This window comes from Balaenoptera physalus (assembly GCF_965194825.1).
Source record: "Balaenoptera physalus genome assembly, chromosome: 5".
NCBI lineage: Eukaryota > Metazoa > Chordata > Mammalia > Artiodactyla > Balaenopteridae > Balaenoptera > Balaenoptera physalus.
Genome location: NC_138884.1, coordinates 8,455,198 through 8,477,022, shown reverse-complemented (window position 1 = coordinate 8,477,022; position 21,825 = coordinate 8,455,198). Strand labels below are relative to the sequence as shown.

The 21,825-nt window shown below is 41.5% G+C and overlaps 2 protein-coding genes and 1 pseudogene across 4 annotated transcripts in view; 2 read left to right on the top strand and 1 right to left on the bottom strand.

The window, feature by feature from the left end:
- The window catches only part of NUDT9 (nudix hydrolase 9), a 30,901-nt gene extending 26,864 nt beyond the window's left edge, over nt 1–4,037 (bottom strand). The window contains exon 1 of one of the 2 annotated variants that reach the window (XM_082461832.1): nt 3,736–4,037. In XM_082461832.1, the coding sequence (XP_082317958.1) occupies nt 3,736–3,842 (107 nt within the window). In that variant the 5' untranslated portion in view covers nt 3,843–4,037. The remainder of the gene's footprint in view (nt 1–3,735) is intronic. The other variant, XM_082461833.1, reaches the window with a different exon arrangement.
- LOC309660803 (uncharacterized protein) overlaps nt 1–21,825 on the top strand; it is a 576,745-nt gene that overhangs the window by 127,003 nt on the left and 427,917 nt on the right. The gene's annotated exons all lie outside the window — the stretch shown is intronic.
- The window catches only part of LOC309660755 (tripartite motif-containing protein 75 pseudogene), a 57,253-nt pseudogene continuing 39,593 nt past the window's right edge, over nt 4,166–21,825 (top strand). The window contains exons 1-2 of the transcript XR_014268374.1: nt 4,166–5,113; nt 8,018–9,128. The product of XR_014268374.1 is annotated as a tripartite motif-containing protein 75 pseudogene (transcript). The remainder of the gene's footprint in view (nt 5,114–8,017; nt 9,129–21,825) is intronic.

The window sequence follows — 21,825 nt, the reverse complement described above, 5'->3', positions numbered from 1 at the left end:
AAGCCCATGTGCCACAACTACTGAGCCTGCGCTCTAGAGCCCGCAAGCCACAACTACTGAAGCCCGTGTGCCACAACTACTGAAGCCTGCGCGCCTAGAGCCTGTGCTCTGCAACAAGAGATGCCACCACAATGAGAAGCCTGTGCCCCGCAACAAAGAGTAGCCCCCGCTCACCGCAACTAGAGAAAGCCTGCGTGCAGCAGCGAAGACCCAATGCAGCCAAAAATTAAATAAATGAATAAATAAATAAATGTATTAAAAAAAAACAAAAAACACAATGAGATATCACCTTATACCTGTCAGAATGGCTCTTATCAAAAAGACAACAAATAACAAGTGTTGGTGAGGATGTGGAGAAAAGGGAACGCTTGTGAGCTGCTAATGGGAATGTAAATTGGTGCAGCCACTATGGAAAACAATATGGAGGTTCCTCAAAAAAATTAAAAATAGAACTACCATATGATCCAGCAATTCCACTCCTGGGTATTTATCTGAAGAAACCAAAAACACTAATTTATCTGAAGAAACCAAAAACACTAATTAGAAAAGATACATGCACCTCCATGTTCACAGCAGCATTATTTACAATAGCCAAGATATGGAAGCAGCTTAAGTGCCCATCAAAAGATGAATGGATAAAGATGTCTCTCTCTCTCTCTTTCTCACGCTCTCTCTCTCACACACACACACACACACACACACACACACACACACACACACACAGTGGAATATTACTCAGCTATAAAAAAGGAATGAAATCTTTCCATTTGTGACAACACGGTTGGACTCAGAGAGTATTATGCTAAGTGAAGTGTCACACAGAGAAAAGAGAAAGACAAATACTGTCTTTCCACTTATATGTGGAATCTAAAACACAAAACAAATAAACAAACATAACAAAACAGAAACAGAGTCATAGGTACATAGAACAAACAGGTGGTTGCCAGACAAGAGAGTGGTAGGGGGAGGAAAGAAGTAGAAAAGGGAGAAGATTAATTGAGGTACAAACTTCCAGGTACAAAATGAGTCACGAGTATGAAATGTAAGATGTGGGGAATAACTATGTTATCTTTGTGTGGTGACATAAGGTAACTAGACTTACCCTGGTTATCAAGTTAAAATGTATGGAAATATCAAATCACTATGTTGTGTAACAGGAACTAACATAGTGTGGTAGGTCAATTATACTTCAAAGACGAACTCATAGAAAAAGCGATCGGATTTGTGGTCACGAGGCAGGGGGGCGGGGCTAGAGGGGAAACTGGATGAAGGTGGTCAAAAGGTACACACAAACTTCCAGTCATAAGACAAAAACGTACTAGGGATATAATGTACAACATGATAAATATAATTAACACTACTGTATGTTATATAGATATATGAGAGTGGTTAAGAGAGTAAATCCTAAAGTTCTCATCACAAGGAAAAATTTTTTTTCTATTTCTTTAATTTTGTATCTATCTGTGATGATGGATGTTCACTAAACATGTTGTGACAATCATTTCATGATGTATTTCAAATATTTATGCTGTACACATTAATCTTACACAGTGCTGTATATCAATTTTATCTCAAAAAAACTGGAGGGAAGAATTATGAAAATAAATTTTATATTATAGGTATATAAGTATATAGATTTGGTTATAACCTAAGTCTTCAAACAAGGAATTAATCAAATTTGTTTTTATTATATTTCTATTACATTTTATTTATAACTACATTATTCAGCAAACTTCACTTTTATACCTTCACAGTCAAATCAGAGGGAATAATTTTAGCAAAAGTATTAGAAGCCTTCATCAAAATTTCCCCAAGACCTCCCTTACTCCTTTGATACTCAAACCATTCTTGCTTGAAACACTATCTTTTCATTGGTTTTGTCAACTTTTTTTTTAACAAGAGCATTAAGTCTTTTATTTTCCATGCACCTGTCCCTGTGTGAATCGAGGAAAGGATACTACCTGCCGTTTTTTTTTTTTTTTAATAGACTTTATTTTTTAAAGCAGTTTCAGGTTCACAGCAAAACTGTGCAGAAAACAGAGAGATCCCATATACCCCCAGTCTCCCCGCCACACACACATAAAGCGCCCCCCATGTCAACATGCCCCACCAGAGAGTTACATTGGAAATAAGTGGGCCCAAATGTCCCAAGTGAGCAGTGGGGCAGTAACCATGGAAATCAGTCCTCCTCCCTCCCTACCCTACAAACAAAAAGTCGGTATTAGTTGTTTGTCCCCAGGATAAAACCAAAAGTTAAAGAAAATGAAGGAGTAGAACCTCTATTGTGAATTAGGTATTAGAGAACACAGCAGAAATTTAGGCTTAATATCTCTGTAATTCACACTGAGGAAATTAAGTTAGGGCAGCTATGTTCAGCGGGGAAGCTGCTACACAAGTGTCAAGTCTGGAACGGGAAGGGGGAGGTTTCCAGCCTGACCACCTGCTGCCACCCGCCCACACACCCTCAGCTGAAACCGCCCGGTCTAGGTGCACTGGAACATGGGGAAAATATTCAATCAGTGCTCCTTCTAAAGAGAACAATGCCGATTATATACATTAATCAAAATATAAATAACCAGCATCCGCCAGATGTTTGAGAAAAAAACAGAAGGAAAAAGGAACAGAACCACTGACCCAGAAGGGTCAGACAATTCAGGAAACAGAAGATAATTTTTATTCTAATGATCATTTTTACAGATTCAAAAGACTTTTATAGCCATAAAATAAGAAAAGGCTATTAAAGAGAGCAATGAGGGGGAAAAAGCTCTTGTCAAAATTTACAATTCAATAGAAGAGATGACAGAATGCACAGGACGGCAGTCTGAACTAGTAATCTAGAAGATAAATTTGAGGGAAATCTCTAAGAACTTCATACAAAAAGACAAACCAATGGAAAATTAAAGAAAAAGAGAAATAGAGGCTCTACCCAGAAAGTCCAAAAGCTATCACTGGAGTTCCCGGGGTGGGGAAAAAGGACAGGACAGAAGAAAAAATGGGGGAAAAAACAAATAGAAGAAAATTTCCTCGTGCCGAAAGTAAACATGACAAGACAAGCAAACAAATAAATAAACAAGAAACAAAAAACAAACAAAAAAACCTCCTAGAGGCAGCCTCATAAAACTTGTTTATTACTCCGCGCCTAGCATGGGCATGGTACCTGGGACACCGTGTTTAGAAACCAGAAGGAGAGAGGAATAAAAGGAGGAGGCAGTGTGAGCTACCATAAATGCCTGAATTTATCCAAGGCAAATTTTTTTAAAAAGGTAACTAATAAATATATTACCTACACTGAAATGGAGAAGTGGAGGAGAGCAATAACGACTTATATTTTTCCTTTTACAGCATTTCTACTGTTCGCATCTTTAAACTACGTGCATGTGCTAATTTTAACAATAATGTTTTAAGTATTAACCAAAAAAAAAAAAAAAACCCAAAAAAACAAAAAAATGGCACGGAACAACACCACACCCAAACATGTGCTATTTAAACTCTCTGGAGACAAGAACGTTAGTGACTCATGGAGGATGGCAAAGTTCGAATATCATAAGAAAGGTCACTACCGCTTGCTTTTCTCAAAAGGCAGGTAAAACATTTTAGAGCCTTTTAAAAAACGTGTATATGGCCGTAAAGAGCTGGGACCCACGCAAAGCCTGCTGAAGCCGCCCGACCAGAAGCTGCTTCCCCCTCGCAACGCAAGGACTCGGGACAAGGAGCCAGCAGTAGAAGAGGGAATACCTGCACGCCGCGATGCTGCAACGGCCCAAGGACTTGAGAGTCACAGAGGCCAAGGCCACAGAGAGAGACACGGTGGCTAAAGTCTTCCCCAGGAAGCGTCCGGCCATCTGCGGCCCGCGGGGAGATGTGCGGAGCGGGGTCGCTGTTAGCTTGGGCCGCAGTCTCCGGCCTCCCCACACCCCTGGGCCCCGGGTATCCAGCGGGCACTAGGACCGGGCGGCCCTCGGGTTCCGGAGCGGGAGCAGCCAGTTTTATCTCATCAACACACAGGGGACCAAACGCCCTCCCCAAACAACAGCCCAGCTCGACACGGCCCGCCAGGGGACGCCCAAGCGGCCAGCGCCAGCAGTCGGGAAAAGAACCAACCGCGTCGTGACGCCCCCGGTGCGCGACGGCACTTTACGGCAGCGCCGCAAAGCGAAGACGGCGCAGGCTTCGTAGCGGCGGCCTCGCTCAGCTTTTCGTCCTTGCTCAGCTGTGTTTGGGACCAGGTTAGGGAGGCGGCTGGGGAAGCGCCGAGAAAGCAGAAAAGAGAAGCGGAAAGTGAAAGGAGCCGAAGAATTGGAAAGGGAAAGAAAGGGGGTTGAGAGAAGTGTGTCGTCCTGGCTGTTCCGGCAGGAAGGGGTTACAGGCGGCTGATGTAGTGAGCCACGCGTGTCCCAGCCATATCTGAGTTATGAGTGGTTGCAGTGAAAGGATGCAGGTGAGAGACTTGCAATCCCCGCATCCGAGGCTTTTCTCTTCCTTTTCTACCAAGTTGTTCACTGCAATGGGTAAAAGACCCAACCCGCGGAGGAGTAAACCAGTTGTGAGATAGACACAGAGCCTGGAAGAGAAACCGAGGGTTAAGACGCGAGATAACTGCAGGGGCAAAACTTGGCCACACGGGAAATTGGAAATCAAGATTGTTCAGAAGTTTGTAATGTGGTTTTCATGTTTGATATTCGTTGTGTTATTAATGTGTGGAAATATTTAACTTGCAAGTGCATAATCCACTGGTTCTGTGGTGTGGTGTCGACACAGACCGTATAAAACTTTTGACCATCTCAAAAACCAGATTTATCAAACCTTAACAACTGTTCTGAAGGCTGTAGAGCTCTCGGCATATGAAGGCTCCCTCTGAACCTCTGCACTGAGACTTGTCCAAACTCTTGCTGACGAAAATTCAATTAACTGTCAAGTTAAGAAGAAAAAAAGGGAATTTTATTTGAGCCAAACTGATGGTGATAACACAGGAAGCAGTCTCAGAAAGCTCTGAGGACCATTCTGCCTGTTAGAAGTCGAAGGCACAGTCATATACATTTTTGAAACAAAGGATCATACATCAAAATGACCGACTAATATTTTACATAAACTTCACCAAAGATACATAGTCCAGGTAAGCACATGCCAAGCAAGCATCTAATCCCTATCCACCCCACGCCCCCTCACCTAAAGAGCTGGGAAAGGACACTGTTCTTTTAAGAAGTTACATTGCTAGGGTAAAAATAAAGGAAAAAAAAATGATCTTTGTGGTTGAGCGGGCACTCCCGTGTTTGAGAAGTTCTGGTTAACTGTAATAAAGATGCACACTGCACATTAGGGACGGAGGAGGCCCAAACAAACAGAGGGAGAATTTTATGTTTAATTTTTTCTTGTCCTGCCTTAAAATATAAATTTATTTCATCACTCTATTATGGCTTCTAGCAGCTTAAGGTCTTGCCCCTAGGGTGATCCTAGCGCCCCACCCCTTTAAAATACCTGCCTAGAAAAGCTCAACACTGCCCGAAGAATTTGTGATTTGTTCCAGGCAAAACCTGGGTAGGCAGACAGACCCCAGAGCCCTCTCTTGGAGCAGCTACTTTAGAAAGCTTGCAATTTAAATTCTTTTCTCTGCCCTTTGTGATATAAATCTACCACCCAGAACTGTTTCCTTAAGGACTTGTGAGCCCCTCTCTCCAAGATGCAGATAGTCAGGGAGATAACTCCGTGCTAGCTCCCAGTCCTTGTGGGAGGATAAGGACCTACCTTTCTTCAGCTTGCGCTACTGCTTCCTCTCATAAAGATAGAAGTTTCTTTCTCCCCTAACAAATGCCAGTTAACAAACCCAGATGGCCTAGTCACGTAGATCACCCACCCACCCCTTTACCACCCCTTAGTGACTTTCCCTTAGCGCACTCCAGCCTTTGAAAAGTCTTCAGCCTTCTGATTCAGGGAAGTGGAGTTCAGTTCATACTGTAGTATTGCTGAACAAAATATGTCCTTACCACTTTCGTGTCCAGCTTTGTTTATGTCTAACGATCCATCCAGGTAGCAAAGTTCTATTATTAAAATATGCTTGCTTTTTAAAAAATAAATATTTGGACTTGGCTTCCTGTAGTCAGATAAACTTTGCGCTCAATGTTGTTGACCGCCCTTAACCTCTGCTTAAGCTGGTATTAAAAAACAAAATTCAACTGAGTGAATTTGAAGACCTAATTGGCTTCATTAAATGATTCGTGAATCAGGTATCATCCCATCTAACAAATAGAAAGGAGCTCCAAGGAGCTGTACAATGGAAGGTTTTTTAAAAGCAGGAAGGAGGGGACAAGGAAGTCAAAAAGAAAAGAAAGGATTATTTCAGGCAAGGTCACCTTCTTTTGGGAGAAGGGTAGGGGTTTATCATGCAGATCACATCACTAGTGTTGATCAGGAAATTCCAAACTGATTGGTGTAAAATTACATTTCTCTGGGTATATACCCAGTACACATATATACAATGGAATATTACTCAACCATAAAAAGGAACGAAATTGGGTCATTTGTGGATGGACCTAGAGAGTTTCATACGGAGTGAAGTAAGTCAGAAAGAGAAAAACAAATATTGTATATTAATGCATATACGTGGAACCTAGAAAAATGGTATAGATGATCTTATCTGCAAAGCAGAAATAGAGACACAGAGGTAGAGAACATACATTTGTATGGATACCAAGGGGGAAAGGAGGAGGTGGGAGGAATTGGGAGATTGGGATTGACACATACACATATTGATACTATGTATAAAATAGGTAACTAATAATATACTGTATAGCACAGGAAACTCTACTTAATGTACTGTGGTGACCTAAATGGGAAGGAAATCCAGAAAAGAGGGGATATATGTATATGTATAGCTGATTCATTTTGCTGTACAGTAGTAACTAACACAGCATTGTAAAGCAACTATACTCCAATAAAAATTAATTTAAAAAAATAAAAAATAAAATTACATTTCTCAGGGACTTCCCTGGTGGTCCAGTAGTTAAGACTCTGCGCTCCCAATGCAGAGGGCGCAGGTTCGATCCCTGCTCAGGGAACTAAGATCCCACATACTGTACGATGAGGCCAAAAATAAAAAAACCCAAAATTACATTTCTGAGCGAGGCTGAAACTGCACTTAGGTGTTAAGTTTTAGTTTGCTTCTGTGGGGCTTAACATAAGTGACTCCACTTTGGACCTACTGTGCCTTTTTTAACACTGGAAATGTATTAGGCAGGCTCTTAAAAAGGCTCAGCTCATCCAAATTAATTCAGCTGACAAATTACTCATTAGGGAGAAGAGGAGCAAGGTAGTGTGATTCACAAAACCTCTGATCAAAGAACGGGAGAAACAGGAGTTCTCATAGGAAGTTCCTCAAGCCCTAGTCTTCTAACGCTGCATTCCTTAAGGGGAGGTTGGAGTGGACTTAGTTTAAAGAGCTACGCAACAATGCAAACAAAACCAACTCCCTGACACTGGGCCTGCACCACAACTGGCTCAGACAGCCAGGTCTCCTAGGCTTCTCCCTTCAGAGACATGTACTCCCAGCTCTGCAAGAGCATAGTGTGTGTGCTGCAACCCACTCTTGGGCAGAACAGAAATGCCGTCTTGAATATTTACTGTTTTATATTACTCTTTATCTACCCACATCCCAAATTAAATGGGTGTCATCAGAACTTAAGAAAGTGAGGGCTTTTGTTTTTTATTTTATTTAGAAACCAGATACCAGCATTTAAGGGCATCTTGTAATAGTTGGTGAAACAGACAAAAGATGCTGAGAAATAAATACTTTTAAATAGAAAAGCATTGTATGTGATTAGTGGAATTGATATGTATGCTAAAAATAAGAATTCCAATTGTTTCCCCCCTTTTCCATTTATTTTGTATACAACAAATATTAACTGATTACTTACTATTTACCAAGCACTGCCCTAGATGCCGGGAATACAACTGTGAATGTAATGGAGGAAAAACTTTTTCTCTACCCTTCTTAATTTTTTTTTTGGCTTATTTATTAATTAAGACAGATTAACAGGGGACTTCCCTGGTGGTGCAGTGGTTAAGAATCCGCCTGCCAATGCAGAGGACACAGGTTTGATCCCTGGTCCGGGAAGATCCCACATGCCGCAGAGCAACTAAGCCCGTGCGCCACAACTACTGAGCCTGCGCCCTAGAGCCTGCGAGCCACAACTGCTGAGCTCGCGAGCCACAACTGCTGAGCTCGCGTGCCACAACTACTGAAGCCTGTGCACCTAGAGCCTGTGCTCCGCAACAAGACAAGCCACCGCAATGAGAAACCCGCTCACTGCAACGAAGAGTAGCCCCCGCTCGCTGCAACTAGAGAAAGCCGCGTACAGCAATGAAGACCCAACGCAGCCATAAATAAATAAATAAATACATTTATTAAAAAAAAAAAAAAAAGACAGCAAACTACATTTGCATCCCTTAACTAGGGAAGGGCAACCATCAAGTTTCAAGGAAGCATCTGGACTGCGGACGCTGTCAATTAGCCTTGTAACTTTAAAAGGAATTTATCAAATTTAGCAAAACGAGTGACAACTAACCCTGCAAGATCGGCTCAGGAGACCAGGAGAAAGTGAGTAAAAGATGACTCTGGCTGCACACCAAGTCGGGGCTGCGGGACCCAGGACTAGGAAGCTTTGCTCTCTGGGTTTTGTCCCTCCCAGATTTCTGAGCTGACGAGCAGTCGCTCCACACTGCAGCTTGAGCCAATTGTGAAAGACCTAACCAAGCCCAGCCCAGCAGAAGGAACGGTTTCGGGGCTGTGTGTTTCTCTTTGATAAAGGAGCCCTTCCTTGTTCTTGCTTTTACTCTCTCTGGTATTTGATGGAACAACCCCCCAGAAGCAATTTAGAGTGACTGGTAAAACAAAGTATACCAAAACCTCGCAGCAACCAGAAGGATGAAGCTCTTTCTGGACTGCCTCCAGCTTCTGTCCTTACTGCTCATCTGCACCTTAAGAGTCTCTCCTGAAGCTTTTCATTCCTAAGAAGAGAAAAGCAGTCACCGGAGAAATCGTCCTGATTACTGGAGCTGGACGTGGAATTGGGAGACTGACTGCCTATGAATTTGCCAAACTTAAACGCAAACTGCTCCTGTGGGATATAAATAAGGTAATAGTGCTTGCTGTGTTTTACTTTCTGGTACCTTTAATCTGTGTTGCATTTTGCTGGCAACAGCCCCCTACAGCATCTCATCTCTGTTAAGCATGAAGAAAAAAATTACTAGTTTTGCCATTTTATAGACGGGGGAAAAACATGGATTAATTTATGTGCTGATGATCACATGATAAACGAACCTAGAGGATATGATTCCCAGTTACTGCCCATCACCAATTTGACATCGTAAATTTATCTTCACTTTTGCCCTGGAAATAATTTGTAATCTCCTCCTGAACCTGATTTCACTGATCCTGCTGTCTTTTTTTCTTTCTTTCTTACTTTTCTTTTTTTTTTTTTTTTTTTGGCCGCCCTGTACAGGCATGTGGGATCTTAATTCCCCAACCAGGGATCAAACCCGTGCCCCCTGAATTTGGAATGTGGAGTCTTAACCACTGGACCGCCAGGGAAGTCCCTGATCCCTCTATCTTAATCATATGGAAAAAGTCATAGTTTTAGCTAGTATATTAAAAGAGTAAGAGGTTTGCACCTATTAAGAGAAAAATCTTACTGAGGAAAGTGCATTTAAAAGATAGCCAACAGAAAGCAACATTACTATGCCATAGTAATTGCCAAAAGGAATTTTTAAAATCACCTTTTAGTTAAAAACAATGAAAAAGAAAAAAAAAAGAAACCTTCAATGTAATTCCCAGAATAGGTGTACCTTAAGGAAGGGAGGAGGACTTAGACTCTTACCTTTTATTATTCGGCCTGTGTTAGATGGACAAAGGGGTTTCTGGGAGGCACTTGATGGCATAAAACACCATCCCGTACACATTAGTCAATATCCAACGCCGTAAACAAGAATTCAGGGGATTAAGGCTGGCAGAGAGCTAAGCAGTGAGCGGGTGACTGAGATGGCATCAAGTACCCATTGACTGTCTGTTACCTAGATACTAAGAACACAGTGGCGAACAGGAGATAGGGTCCCCTGCTCTCAATCTAGCAGGGAAAATAAACATTAAATAATTACACGTGCAACGAAAGGTAGAAACTAGGCCCAGCCTCATTTGACGTGGTCACAGCAGTGCGTGGCGTGCACGGTGGTGTGGTCAGACTCAGATGAGCTCCGCACTTCATGGCTAACCTACTCAGCGTCTTGGGTAGCTTCCTAGAGCCTTAGGTTCCTTTTCCGCAAAACATACAAAATAACAGTACTTTCCTTAGAAGGCTGGGAGGGTTACACCAAATAATGCATGCAAAGCATATAGTGCAGTGTCTGGCACATGGTAAACACACTACGATGTTAGTTATAATTATTCCTTCACAAAGGGAAGTTTAAGCTAAAATTCAAAGATGTATGAGAGTTTGGTTACACATCTGGGGTTGAGACTCCCAGTGCCCAGTGCTGATTTGTACAAATGTTTTTCCGATCTGGAGTTAAGTGCATTTACCCAATAAATAGTTATCGAGCACTTACTATCTGCCAGGCACTGTTCTAATGCAGAACGGAGGATACGGCAGTGAGGAAAGCCTTATGAGCTAGGGACAATAAACGAGACATGCTGCATAATAAAATGTGTAATTGTTGGATGTTGATAAGTGTAAGGAGATGTTGTCGGATTGAAGATACACCAGCTAAATATAGGGAAAAAATAGTAAGGTCAACTGAAGTTCCTGCATGTGCTAAGTTTCCAGCCAAGGGTGGTTCAGCCTGTACCTGCCCTGGCTTCAACTATAGATGATGCCGGTAACAATAAGAAAGAAGGAGGGAGTAGTCAAAAAACTCATGTTATTCATACGGGGGAAAGCCATGTCAGGTGCTCTGATCGTCACAGGCACCAGCCAGTTTCCGAAGCCACCAATAACGATGGGCGTGACCATAAAGAAAATTATTACAAACACATGGGCTGTTACTACCACATTATAAATTTGGTCGTCTCCGAGCAGTGTTCCAGGTCGACCTAATGCAGAAAAAATTAATAGGCTCAGGCCAGTGCCCTCTATTCCGGCTCAAGCACCAAATAGCAAGTATAAAGTACCGATGTCTTTGTGGTTGGTTGAGAATAATCAGTGGCTTATGAACATAGGTAAGATGGCCTAGCAGGCATTAGACTGTAAATCTAAAGACAGGGGTTAAGTCCTCTTCTTGCCAAGCCCCGTGGTGAATTGTTCGTATTGAATTGCAAATTCAAAGAAGCAGCTTCAACCCTGCCGCGGCTTCTCCCACCTTTTTTTTTTCCTGCGGCGGGAGAAGTAGATTGAAGCCAGTTGACTAGGGTATTTAGCTGTTAACTAAAAATTCGTGGGAGATGTATCCCTCCAATCTAGTGAGGATTTAGCTGAATTAAAGTGTTTTATTTGCATTCAACTGATGTAGGATATAGTCTTGCAGTCCTTATTAGGCCGGAATTAAGTAAATTATACTTGCTGAGGGCTTTGAAGGCTCTTGGTCTGATTTAACCTAAATTCCTACTCCAACACTGATAGTATTGGTGTGAGGGGTAGAAGGATTGTGGATATTTGATTGTGGTTGGTAGGAGGATTATTGGTTTTGTAGAGTCAAACTGTCATTTTATTTTCATGTTGTTTGTGGAGGGGAATATGGTCGGTGCTGTGGGGTATGTGAGTTGTAGGTAGAAGTACAGGTTAAGTAGTGCTGCGATGGCTATAAGTGTGGGTGAGATAATATAGTGTTTTGCTATTTCTTGAATAATCATTCATTTAGGCATGAAACCTGATGGTGTTGGGAGTCCCCCTATTGATAGTAGGGTGGTCATGGTGAGGGTTGTGATTACAGGTGCTTCGTTCCGTGTGTGTGATAGTGAGAGTGTAGCAGTGGCCGAGCTGTGAATAAATAGTGTGAATATAATGAGGGTTATTGTGAAGTCGATTGCTACGTTTAGAGTTGGTATGGTTGGGTTTTATAGTAAGACGGCTGTTATTCATCCCATGTGGGCGATTGATGCGTAAGCCATGATCTTTCGGAGTTGGGTTTGATATAAGCCTTCTCACCCTCCGATTAGAATGGAGAGTATGGACAGGGATAGTATTAGGTTTAGGTTGATTGATGGTGAGATTTGATAAAGGATAGATAGAGGTGCAAGTTTTTGTCATGTCAATAGGATTAGGCCTGCCGTTAATGGGATGCCTTGTGTTACTTAAGGCACTCAAAAGTGAAAAGGGGATAGTCCTAGTTTTATGGCCAGGGCTATTGTTATTACTGTTGATGCTGTTGGAGTATTTTTGTAATGGTTCACTGGCCCGAGTACAATAGGGTAATGATGACTGCTATTATAAGTAGTGTGGATGCGGTGGCTTGTGTTAGGAAGTACTTAGTAGAGGCTTCTATGGCTTGTGGGTTAAAGTTTTTTATTATAATGAGGATAATGGCTAGTATATTCATCTCAAATCCAATTCAGGGTAGCGACCAGTGGGAGCTGGTTATTACAATTATAGTCCCTAAAACGACGGTTGTTAAAATAATGATAGAGGTAATGGGGTTTATTAGTACAGGAAGGGTATAAACCAACATTTTCGGGCTATGGGCCCGATAGCTTATTTAGCTGAACTTACTGTAGAATGTGGTGTAATATGGTAGCACAGAGAACTTTGAATTCTCAAGGGTAGGTTCAATTCCTATAATTCTAGAAATAAGAGGGCTTGAACCTCTATTATTTACTCTATCAAAGTAAATCTTTTGTCAGACATATTTCTTATGTTTGTGGGGGGTTGCTTGCCGTTATGATGGGTAGTGTCACATGTGTCACATGCAAGGGCTGGCGTTAAAGGTAGGAAGTTTTTTCAGAGTAGGTGTATTAACTGGTCAAATCGGAATCGAGGATAGGATGCTCGAATTCATAGGAAAGATATTGTCAGTAATAATGTTTTAACGGTGAGGTTGATTGTGTATAGCTCCGGTGTATATGGGTTGTGAAATGCTCCTAAAAATAGGATTGTTGTGAACATGTTTATTATAATGACGTTGGCGTATTCTGCTAGGAAAAATATGGCGAAGGGGCCTGCTGAGTATTCTACGTTAAAGCCGGGTACGAGTTTGGATTCTCCTTCCGTTAAGTCGAACGGAGCTCGGTTAGTTTCTGCTAGGGTGGAACTAAAGCATATCATGGCTAGTGGTCACGATGGGAAGATCAGTCGTAGCTGTCTTGTGTTGTGGTTAGGGTTAAAGACCCGTCTATTAAGAGCACAGATAAGAGGATAATTGCTAGTGTTACTTCATCTGAGATCGTTCGTGCTGCTGCTCGTAGGGCCCCAAGTAGTGCATGTTTTGAGTTGGAGGCACTGAACAGTTCAGAGTGTTCAGAGTTATATATATGTATATACCTGAATCTCTGTCTTGTACACCTGAAACTAAAATGACATTGTAAATCAACTATACTTCAATAAAAGTAAAAAAAAAAAAAAGAAAAAGAAACAGAAATACGCAAGAGGAAAACAGTGAATTAAGGCAGCAGTGCCCCCCTAGCTGAAGGAACCTAAAGGAAAAGGGACTTCAAATGGTGGCTTAGAATCCCAGTTTACAAAGCAGCTTCAACAAAGAGTAGTGCATTTGTAGACAAGAGAGAGGACATGGGAAGCAGATTTAGGCTTTCAAGGGCAGCAAAACGTGGGAAGTTAAATCCACAGAAGAGAATTAATGGAGCGAGGTTTGTGCGCAGATTCCTCTGGTGTCCACTCTGGGCTTAAAGCATCTGCATCCACTGAAATGAGAAATTATATCCCACCTCTAGGCAGAAAAGGAAAATTTTCTGGGTTTTCTTCTTAATTGCTTTCTGCTCAGAATAATTTTTTATGTCAAAAACGTCTATTTAGTGGTGACATATACTAGTTTCCTTCAAGTGCAGCTTACAGAGGAACGATTCTCAAATGTTAGGGTGCACCAGGATCACCTGGTCGGCTTTCTGTAACGTGGATTGATTTCTTGACTCCCCACCCCACCCTGTGAATTTCTGCTCAGTAGGTTGGAAGTGGGGCTTAAGAATCAGTAGGTTGAACACACGTGTGCATGGTCCTGATGCTGCTGGTCTGGACAGCACACTGGAGACCCTGGGCAGACCCTGCTTGCAGAGGGCTCCTCCCTGTACCTTCTCCACACCTCCGCCTCCCACTGCCCCAAATTTTTCTTAATAGTGTCATCAGAGACCCAGGTTTCCAAGCCCACAGAGTAGTCTCAGTTCCTATTGCAGCGCTTCTTCTCGGTCTGTTCAACATTAGGAGAGTTTTCTCTATCAGTCTCTTGAGTGTTTGAACACCCCGTGAGCAGAGGCACTGACTGCCTTTAGTTCTGGACTATCTTTTCAAGGATGCTTGCGTGAGGAACTGCTTAGGAAAATCTATACACGGTCACCCTCCAGAGCAGTGGGAGGAGAGACTGCTGTGCAACATAATAAAGATGATGCCCCGCTCTGAGGCAGAGATTGGGCAGGCTTGCCTGCAGCCCAGTAGAGAAGCTGGGGCTGTCCTGGCCTGGAGGTTCCTCGGCTGTGCTGTGAATTTGCTGCGTGCACAGCATCCGTCTAGGCCCATCCATGGTGAAAGGACAGGGGGACCCGATGCTAACGTGGAGCTCGTGCTGCCCGCTGTGCCGCAAGTGAGAACGCGCTTCGCGTCTGATCCGAGATGATACTGTCCCGCCAGCACCCAGGACACAGGGGCAGGCTAACTTGTTAGCTCAAAACCAAGGCAAATCTCAGACCCTTCATAGTTCTTAACATGTACATTCTCAAATGTTTTACACCAAACATTGTAAAGGCTTTACTCCCCGGATCTTGATTTCTCAATGTCCTTCACCAATAAAGGCAGGTAGGGTGTCATGGAGAAATGGTTGGAAAGAACGAGACTGAAAGCTCACGTCTGACAGCAGGGATGTGTTCAGAGACTATTGAGGCCCCGCCAGAAGGATGCAGAGGCAGGGCAAAGGCCTCGACAGGCCCAGTACAGAGCACTCTGGACCTCAGCAAAGAAGATAAGGGGTTATACACATTGGAGAAAAAAGAATTCACGAGCCCAAGAGGTACCTTTAAAAAGGCCAGAGGCGGAGTCAGGGAGGGAAAGGTCTTCTTTAGAGAAGATGCCAGTAGTGAAGTGTAGGCATGCAGAATTAGAGAACCATCATCTGCTACCCACAGTGCCACCACTGAGCCAGCAAGAATCCTCACTGGTGGTCAAAGTCTTTGCTAGGGAGCAGGGTATCAGGGACAGACCACTTGGCCTGTGATGATGAAGGAGAAAGGGACCTTTATCACGGAGACATGCCCAGACACCACTTGAACCAAGTGCCCAAACTGACATTGTGCGTCCCCTAATGGGATGCAGTGGGAGGGGCTCTACATCGCCCAGGTGATGTCCTGGACAAAAATGTTAGATCAGAATTGAATCACGAGGAAACAATGAGGCAAATCTAGAATGGGGAACACTGCAGGAGACACCTGGCCTGACGTTTTCCTAAAAGTCGATGTCTTGAAAGACAAAGAGGGGGAGGGGCAGGAGCAGTGTTCGAGATGGAAGATAATATGGGGGGTGAGGAGTGTTTTCATTGCCTTGATGGTGCTGGTGCTTTCATGCATTTTACCCATGTCAGCCCCCATGAAACTGTGCACCTTAGTGTGTACTTCATTGCTTGTCAATCATACCTTGATAAACATATTTTTTAAAAGAGTCAGGGAAACTTTTCTAGATTAAAATAGCTGAAACAAAACGACAATGTACAAACATTGAGATCTGAATTTTGAAAATAAATGTAAAGATGGCTTTGCAACGATTGGAGAAATGAATGTTATGTATTAATTAAAAACATATTCCTTCATTACAGTAATGATATGGTGATTCTGTAGGAGACGTTCTCATTTTTAGGATGTTGAACTTGAATATTTAGCAGGTGTCTGAAACTCCCAAATGCTTTAGCAAAACAATTTAAGAGATAAACAAAATGGATATATGGAGAGAAATAATACACTGTGACCAACATGTCCATTTGACAGTTGGAGGGATACATACATAGGTGTCAATTTTACCATTCTTTTCATTTTTCTGTAGGTTTGTAATTATTTTTAAAGAGTGTGGAAAAATAGGAGTGTTTGCTTTGTGAGAGATTGATTCCTGGAATTAAGTGAATTGGTGAGTTGGAACAGACTCAGATACAGTCATTTTTAAAAAATATTATACCCTACCATATTGTATGAGTTACTTCTACAGTAAACTAATGAGGATATATTATTAAATTATGCGGAACAATCTCCTTCCCATCTTTGCACCCACTCTCACTCCTCAAAATCAGAATGTTAGAAATGATTTTAACACCATATGATGTGTACAGATCGAGCAAAAATATACCTAAGTTCTAGGCACTTCTATAAGTGTACAGTTGATAACATACCTAAAAAAAAATAAAAACGAAATCTAGAAGTAAGGTTTTGGGGTCAATACTTGCTAAGGTCTTCTTGCCCTCTGAGTTTTTTATAATCTACTAATTCCCTACCATTGCCCTTTTTTGGGAGGCTGATCTCACGCTAATGTAACTTACAGAGTAACTGATTTGTGCCCGTTACGTGGAGAATATACATCTACACTTACTATTAACAACATCGCTGTGACTTTTGACTCGTATTTATTTGGCAGAGAACTGAGATCACCCCAAAGCTCAAGCTCATTCTGCTTCCCCCGCACATGGCTTGTCTCTCACCCTTCCATAAATCCTCCTTGTATGGAAGTCTTACGAATCATGCTTTACCTCTTTTGGGACTTTTTTTGGGAGAATATTCCCATATCAGGAATTAGCACGTCAAGGAGGAGTAAAGGTACAGATCTAAGTATTTTGAAAGAGACAGGCTGTTGTCACAGCCCAGAGAAGTGACATTCCCTCCGGGTGGCCCCGAGTAAATCACCACTCTAAGCCTCCCTTTCTACTTTTGTCTATGGGAGACAATTCTTCCTACAACAGAGAATTCTCATGAAGTTTTCATGGGAAGTTTGACTAAAGCATAGAGCAGAAGGTCTAAACTATAGTAAAGTACTCAATAAAGGGTAGCTTTTATTTTTAAATGAGAGAGCAAAGAATACTGGAGGAAAGGCTGATCTAGCGAAAGGAAATCCATCCTCCAAAAGCTTTCTTTTCCCATCATGAATACAACACTTTCCATTTAAGCTTTTTTGCTCACAGTTGACCCCCCCAAATTGAAATATTTGTGTGGATATGGGATAATTTCTAAGACCCAAAGTTAAGTGAAAAAAGGGGCAGGGGTGTGGTTAGAGAACACTTCTCCTCTCAGTTGTGGTTTAAAAGGCATAATGGACATTCGCCTATATGTGCAGAGACCACTTCCAGTATAGACCTAGAGCTGGAAACGTTCAGCTCTGACACGTGCTGCAGTGGCCAGTAGAGGACTGAACACCCTGCATTATTTTTCATCTATTCATATCAGTTTGGTTGTTCAAAAGCTTTCCAGCAGATGGTGCTAGACACTATTCAGTGCACAAGTCCTTAGGACAGGAATTTGTGTCCACAATGAAAATAAAAGCCGTACCCCCTCTCCTGAACGGAAGGTCATACTCACTGAAACAGGGCAATAACTGCATCGCTTTAAAAAATAAATATTGAAGTATAGTTGATTTAGAATGTTTTGATAGTTTCTGGTGTACATCAAAGTGATTCAGTCATATTTATTATTTTTCATATGTGTATATATATATATATATATATATATATATATACATATGAAATATATATATTTATTCTTTTTCATATTCATTTCCATAATTGTTTATTCCAGAATATTGAATATAGTTCCCTGTGCTATACTGTATGTCCTTGTTGCTTTTCTGTTTTATATACACTAGTTTGTATATGCTAATACCAAACTCCTAATTTATTCCTCTCCCATGCCATTTAACCTGTGGTAAACATAAGTATGTTTTCTATGTCAGTGAGTTTATTTCTGTTTTGGAAATAAGTTCATTTGTATCATGCTTTAGATTCCACATATGAGTGATATCATGTGCTTTATGTCTTTCTCTACCTGACTCGCTTCACTTAGTATTATAATCTCTAGGTCCATCCAAGTTGTTGAAAATGGCATAATTTCATTCCTTTTTATGGCAGAGTAGTATTCCACTGTATATGTGTACCATATCTTCTTTATCCATTCATCTATCAAGGGACATTTAGGTTTCTTCCATGTTCTGGCTCTTGTGAATAGTGCTGGTATGAACAGAAGGGTGCATGTATCCTTCTGAACTATAGATTTGTCCAGATATATGCCCTGGAGTGAGATTCCTAGATCATATTTTTAGTTGTTTTTTTTTTTTTAATTTATTTATGGCTGTGTTGGGTCTTCGTTTCTATGCGAGGGCTTTCTCTCGTTGTGGCAAGCGGGGGCCACTCTTCATCACGGTGCGCGGGCCTCTCACTGTCGTGGCCTCTCTTGTTGCAGAGCACAGGCTCCAGACGCGCAAGCTCAGTAATTGTGGCTCATGGGCCCAGCTGCTCCGCGGCATGTGGGATCTTCCCAGACCAGGGCTCGAACCCGTGTCCCCTGCATTGGTAGGCAGATTCTCAACCACTACGCCACCAGGGAAGCCCATATTTTTAGTTTTTTAAGGAACCTCCATACTGTTCTTCATAGTGGCTGTAACAACTTACATTCCCGCCAACAGTATAGGAGGCTTCCCTTTTCTCCACACCCACTCCAGCACTTGTTATTTGTAGACTTTTTGATGATGGCCATTCTGACTGGTGTGAGGTGATACCTCATTGTAGTTTTGATTTGCATTTCTCTAATAATTAGTAATGCTGAACAACTTTTCACGTGCCTATTGGCCATCTGTATGTCTTCTTCGTAGAAATGTCTAATTAGGTCTTCTGCTCATATTTTCTTTTTTTTTTTTTTATCATTGAGCTGTATATTGTGGAAATTAAGCCCTTATTGGTCACATCATTTGCAAATACTTTCTCTGAGTCCATATGTTTTCTTTTTGTTCATTTATGGTTTCCTTCACTGTGCAAAAGCTTATAAGTTTGATTGGGTCCCATTTGTTTATTTTTACTTTTATTTCTATTGCCTTGGGAGACTGACCTAAGAATACATTGCTACAATTTATATCAGAGAATATTTTGCCTATGTTCTCTTCTAGAAGTTTTATGGTATCCTGTCTTATATTTAAGTCTTTAAGCCATTTTGAGCTTATTTTTGTGTATGGTGTGAGGGAGTGTTCTAACCATTAATTTACATGCAACTATCCAGTTTTCTCAACACTGCTTGCTGAAGAGACTGACTTTTCTCCATTGTATATTCTTGCCTTTTTTGTCAAAGATTAATTGACTGCAGGTGTGTGGGTTTATTTCTGGGCATTCTATTTTGTTCCATTGACCTGTTTTTGTTCCAGTACTACACTGTTTTCATTACTGTAGCTTGGTAGTATTCCTCTGGAGTCTGGTAGGGTTATGCCTCCAGGTTTGTTCTTTTTCTTTGGGATTGCTTTAGCAATTCTGTGTCTTTTGTGGTTCCATATAAATTTTAGGATTATTTGTTCTAGTTCTGTGAAAAATATCATGGGTCATTTGATAGCAGTTGCATTAAATCTGTAGATTGCTTTGGGTAGTATGGCCATTTTAACAATGTTTATTCTTCCAATCCAAGGGCATGGGACATCTTTTCCTTTCCTTGAATCATCTTCATTTTTCTTTATCACTGTTTTATAGTTCTCAGCATATAAGTCTTCCACCTCCTTGGTCAGTTTTATTCCTAAGTATTCTATTCTCTTTGATGTGATTTCAAATGGGATTTTTTTTTTTTTTTTTTACTTTCCATTTCTGGTATTTCATTGTTAGTATAAAAAAATGCAAAGATTTGTGCATGTTAATCTTGTGTCCTGCTACTTTGCTGAATTTGTTTACCAGTTCTAATAGTTTTTGTGTGGAGTCTTTACAGTTTTCTACATAGAATATCATGGCATCTGCATATCATGACAGCATTACCTCTTCCCCTCCAATTTGGATACATTTTATTTCTTTTTCTTCTCTAATTGCTGTGGCTAGGACTTCCAATACTATGTTGAATAAAAGTGGTGAGAGTGGGCATCCTTGTCTTGTTCCAGATTTTAGCAGGAAGGCTTTCAGCCTTTCATCCTTAAGTATAACATTGGCTGTGGGTTTGTCATAAATGGCTTTAAATATGTTGAGATATGTTGCTTCTATACCCACTTTGGTAAGAGTTTTTATCATGAATGGATGTTGAATTTTGTCAAATGGAATTTGTTCATCTATTGAGATGATCCTGTGGTTTTTGTCTTTTACTTTGTTGTTATGTATCACATTGATTGATTTGCATATGTTAACCCATCCTTGAGACCCTGGTGTATGATCTTTTTTATGTGTTGTTGGATTTGGTTTGCTGATATTTTGTTGAGAATTTTTGGATCTATACTCATCAGAGATACTGGCCTGTAATATTATTTTTTGGTAGTAGTTTGTCTCATGTTTAAAATCATGTCTGAATATAACGTTAGTCAAAATACCGCATGGATGTGTTGCATTACATTAATGCTCAAGCACCATAATTTTAGAAAACCCTTATATTTGGAGGCCTGTGGGTATACTGTTTACAGTTTCTGGCAATAAAGAGTTTTGCCACCCTATATTTGTGATTTGTTTATTTCTGTGTATTTGTTTATTTCTCTCTACTGTGAGAAAGGTGCTCAGAGAGCTTCTGAGAACCCATTTCAGTGAGGTGAGAGTGACCCTGCACCGATCAGAATAGCCATGCTCGGCCGTGGTCGTGTCTGTTGCTTAGCAAGACGGAACCTAGTACTTACTTGTGTAAAGTGCAAGGCGGGTCAGCAGGGCGCCGCTCCCTCGCCCCGCCCAGCAGTCTCCCTGCCTCAGCCCTGAGATGCGGTGGGTCAGGGTCACTGCAACTAACAAGAGGAGAGTCGAGGGACCAGGTGAGCAAACTCACACGCCCAGCGATGATGGCTGAGCCCCACAGGAAGAAGAAATATTACTGAACCACATTCGATTTGCTGGATGGGCAGCTAGTCAGAATGCTGAGATGCGGGCAGCGAAGAGACAGTTTTTTCTCAAGGCCACCAAGTGAGAGGATGGGAGAACAAGTCTGGTATCGGCCTCCCTGCAGATGAGGTGCTCGGGGTATTTATAAACAAAGCAGCAGTGAGGTGTGAAGCTTGGGGAGCCTGGGAAAGGTGGTTGAAAAAAGGTGCAGGAATGGGTCTTCTGTGCATGTGTAACTTAGCTACAGGCCTCCCAACCTTCTGAGGCTGGAGTTTCAGGCTGCCTGACGTCAAAAGGTCTTAGATCTTATACTTGCACATGACCAGTGGAGGGGCAGTGGTCTCATGTAGTCTATTTTTGTTTTTAATTTAAGTATAGTTGATTTACAGTGTTGTGTTAGTTTCAGGTGTACAGCAATGTGATTTGGTTATATATATGTGTATATATATATACACACATATATATATTCCTTTACAGATTCTTTTCTCTTATAGGCTGTTACAAGTTACTGAGTGTAGTTCCCTGTAGTATACAGTAGGTCCCTGTTGTTTATGTATTTGGTTATTTATTTGATATATAACAGTGTGTATATATTAATTCCAAACTCATAATTTATCCCCCATCTTCCCCTTTGGTAACCATAAGAATGTTTTCTATGTCTGTGAGTCTATTTCTGTTTTGTAAATG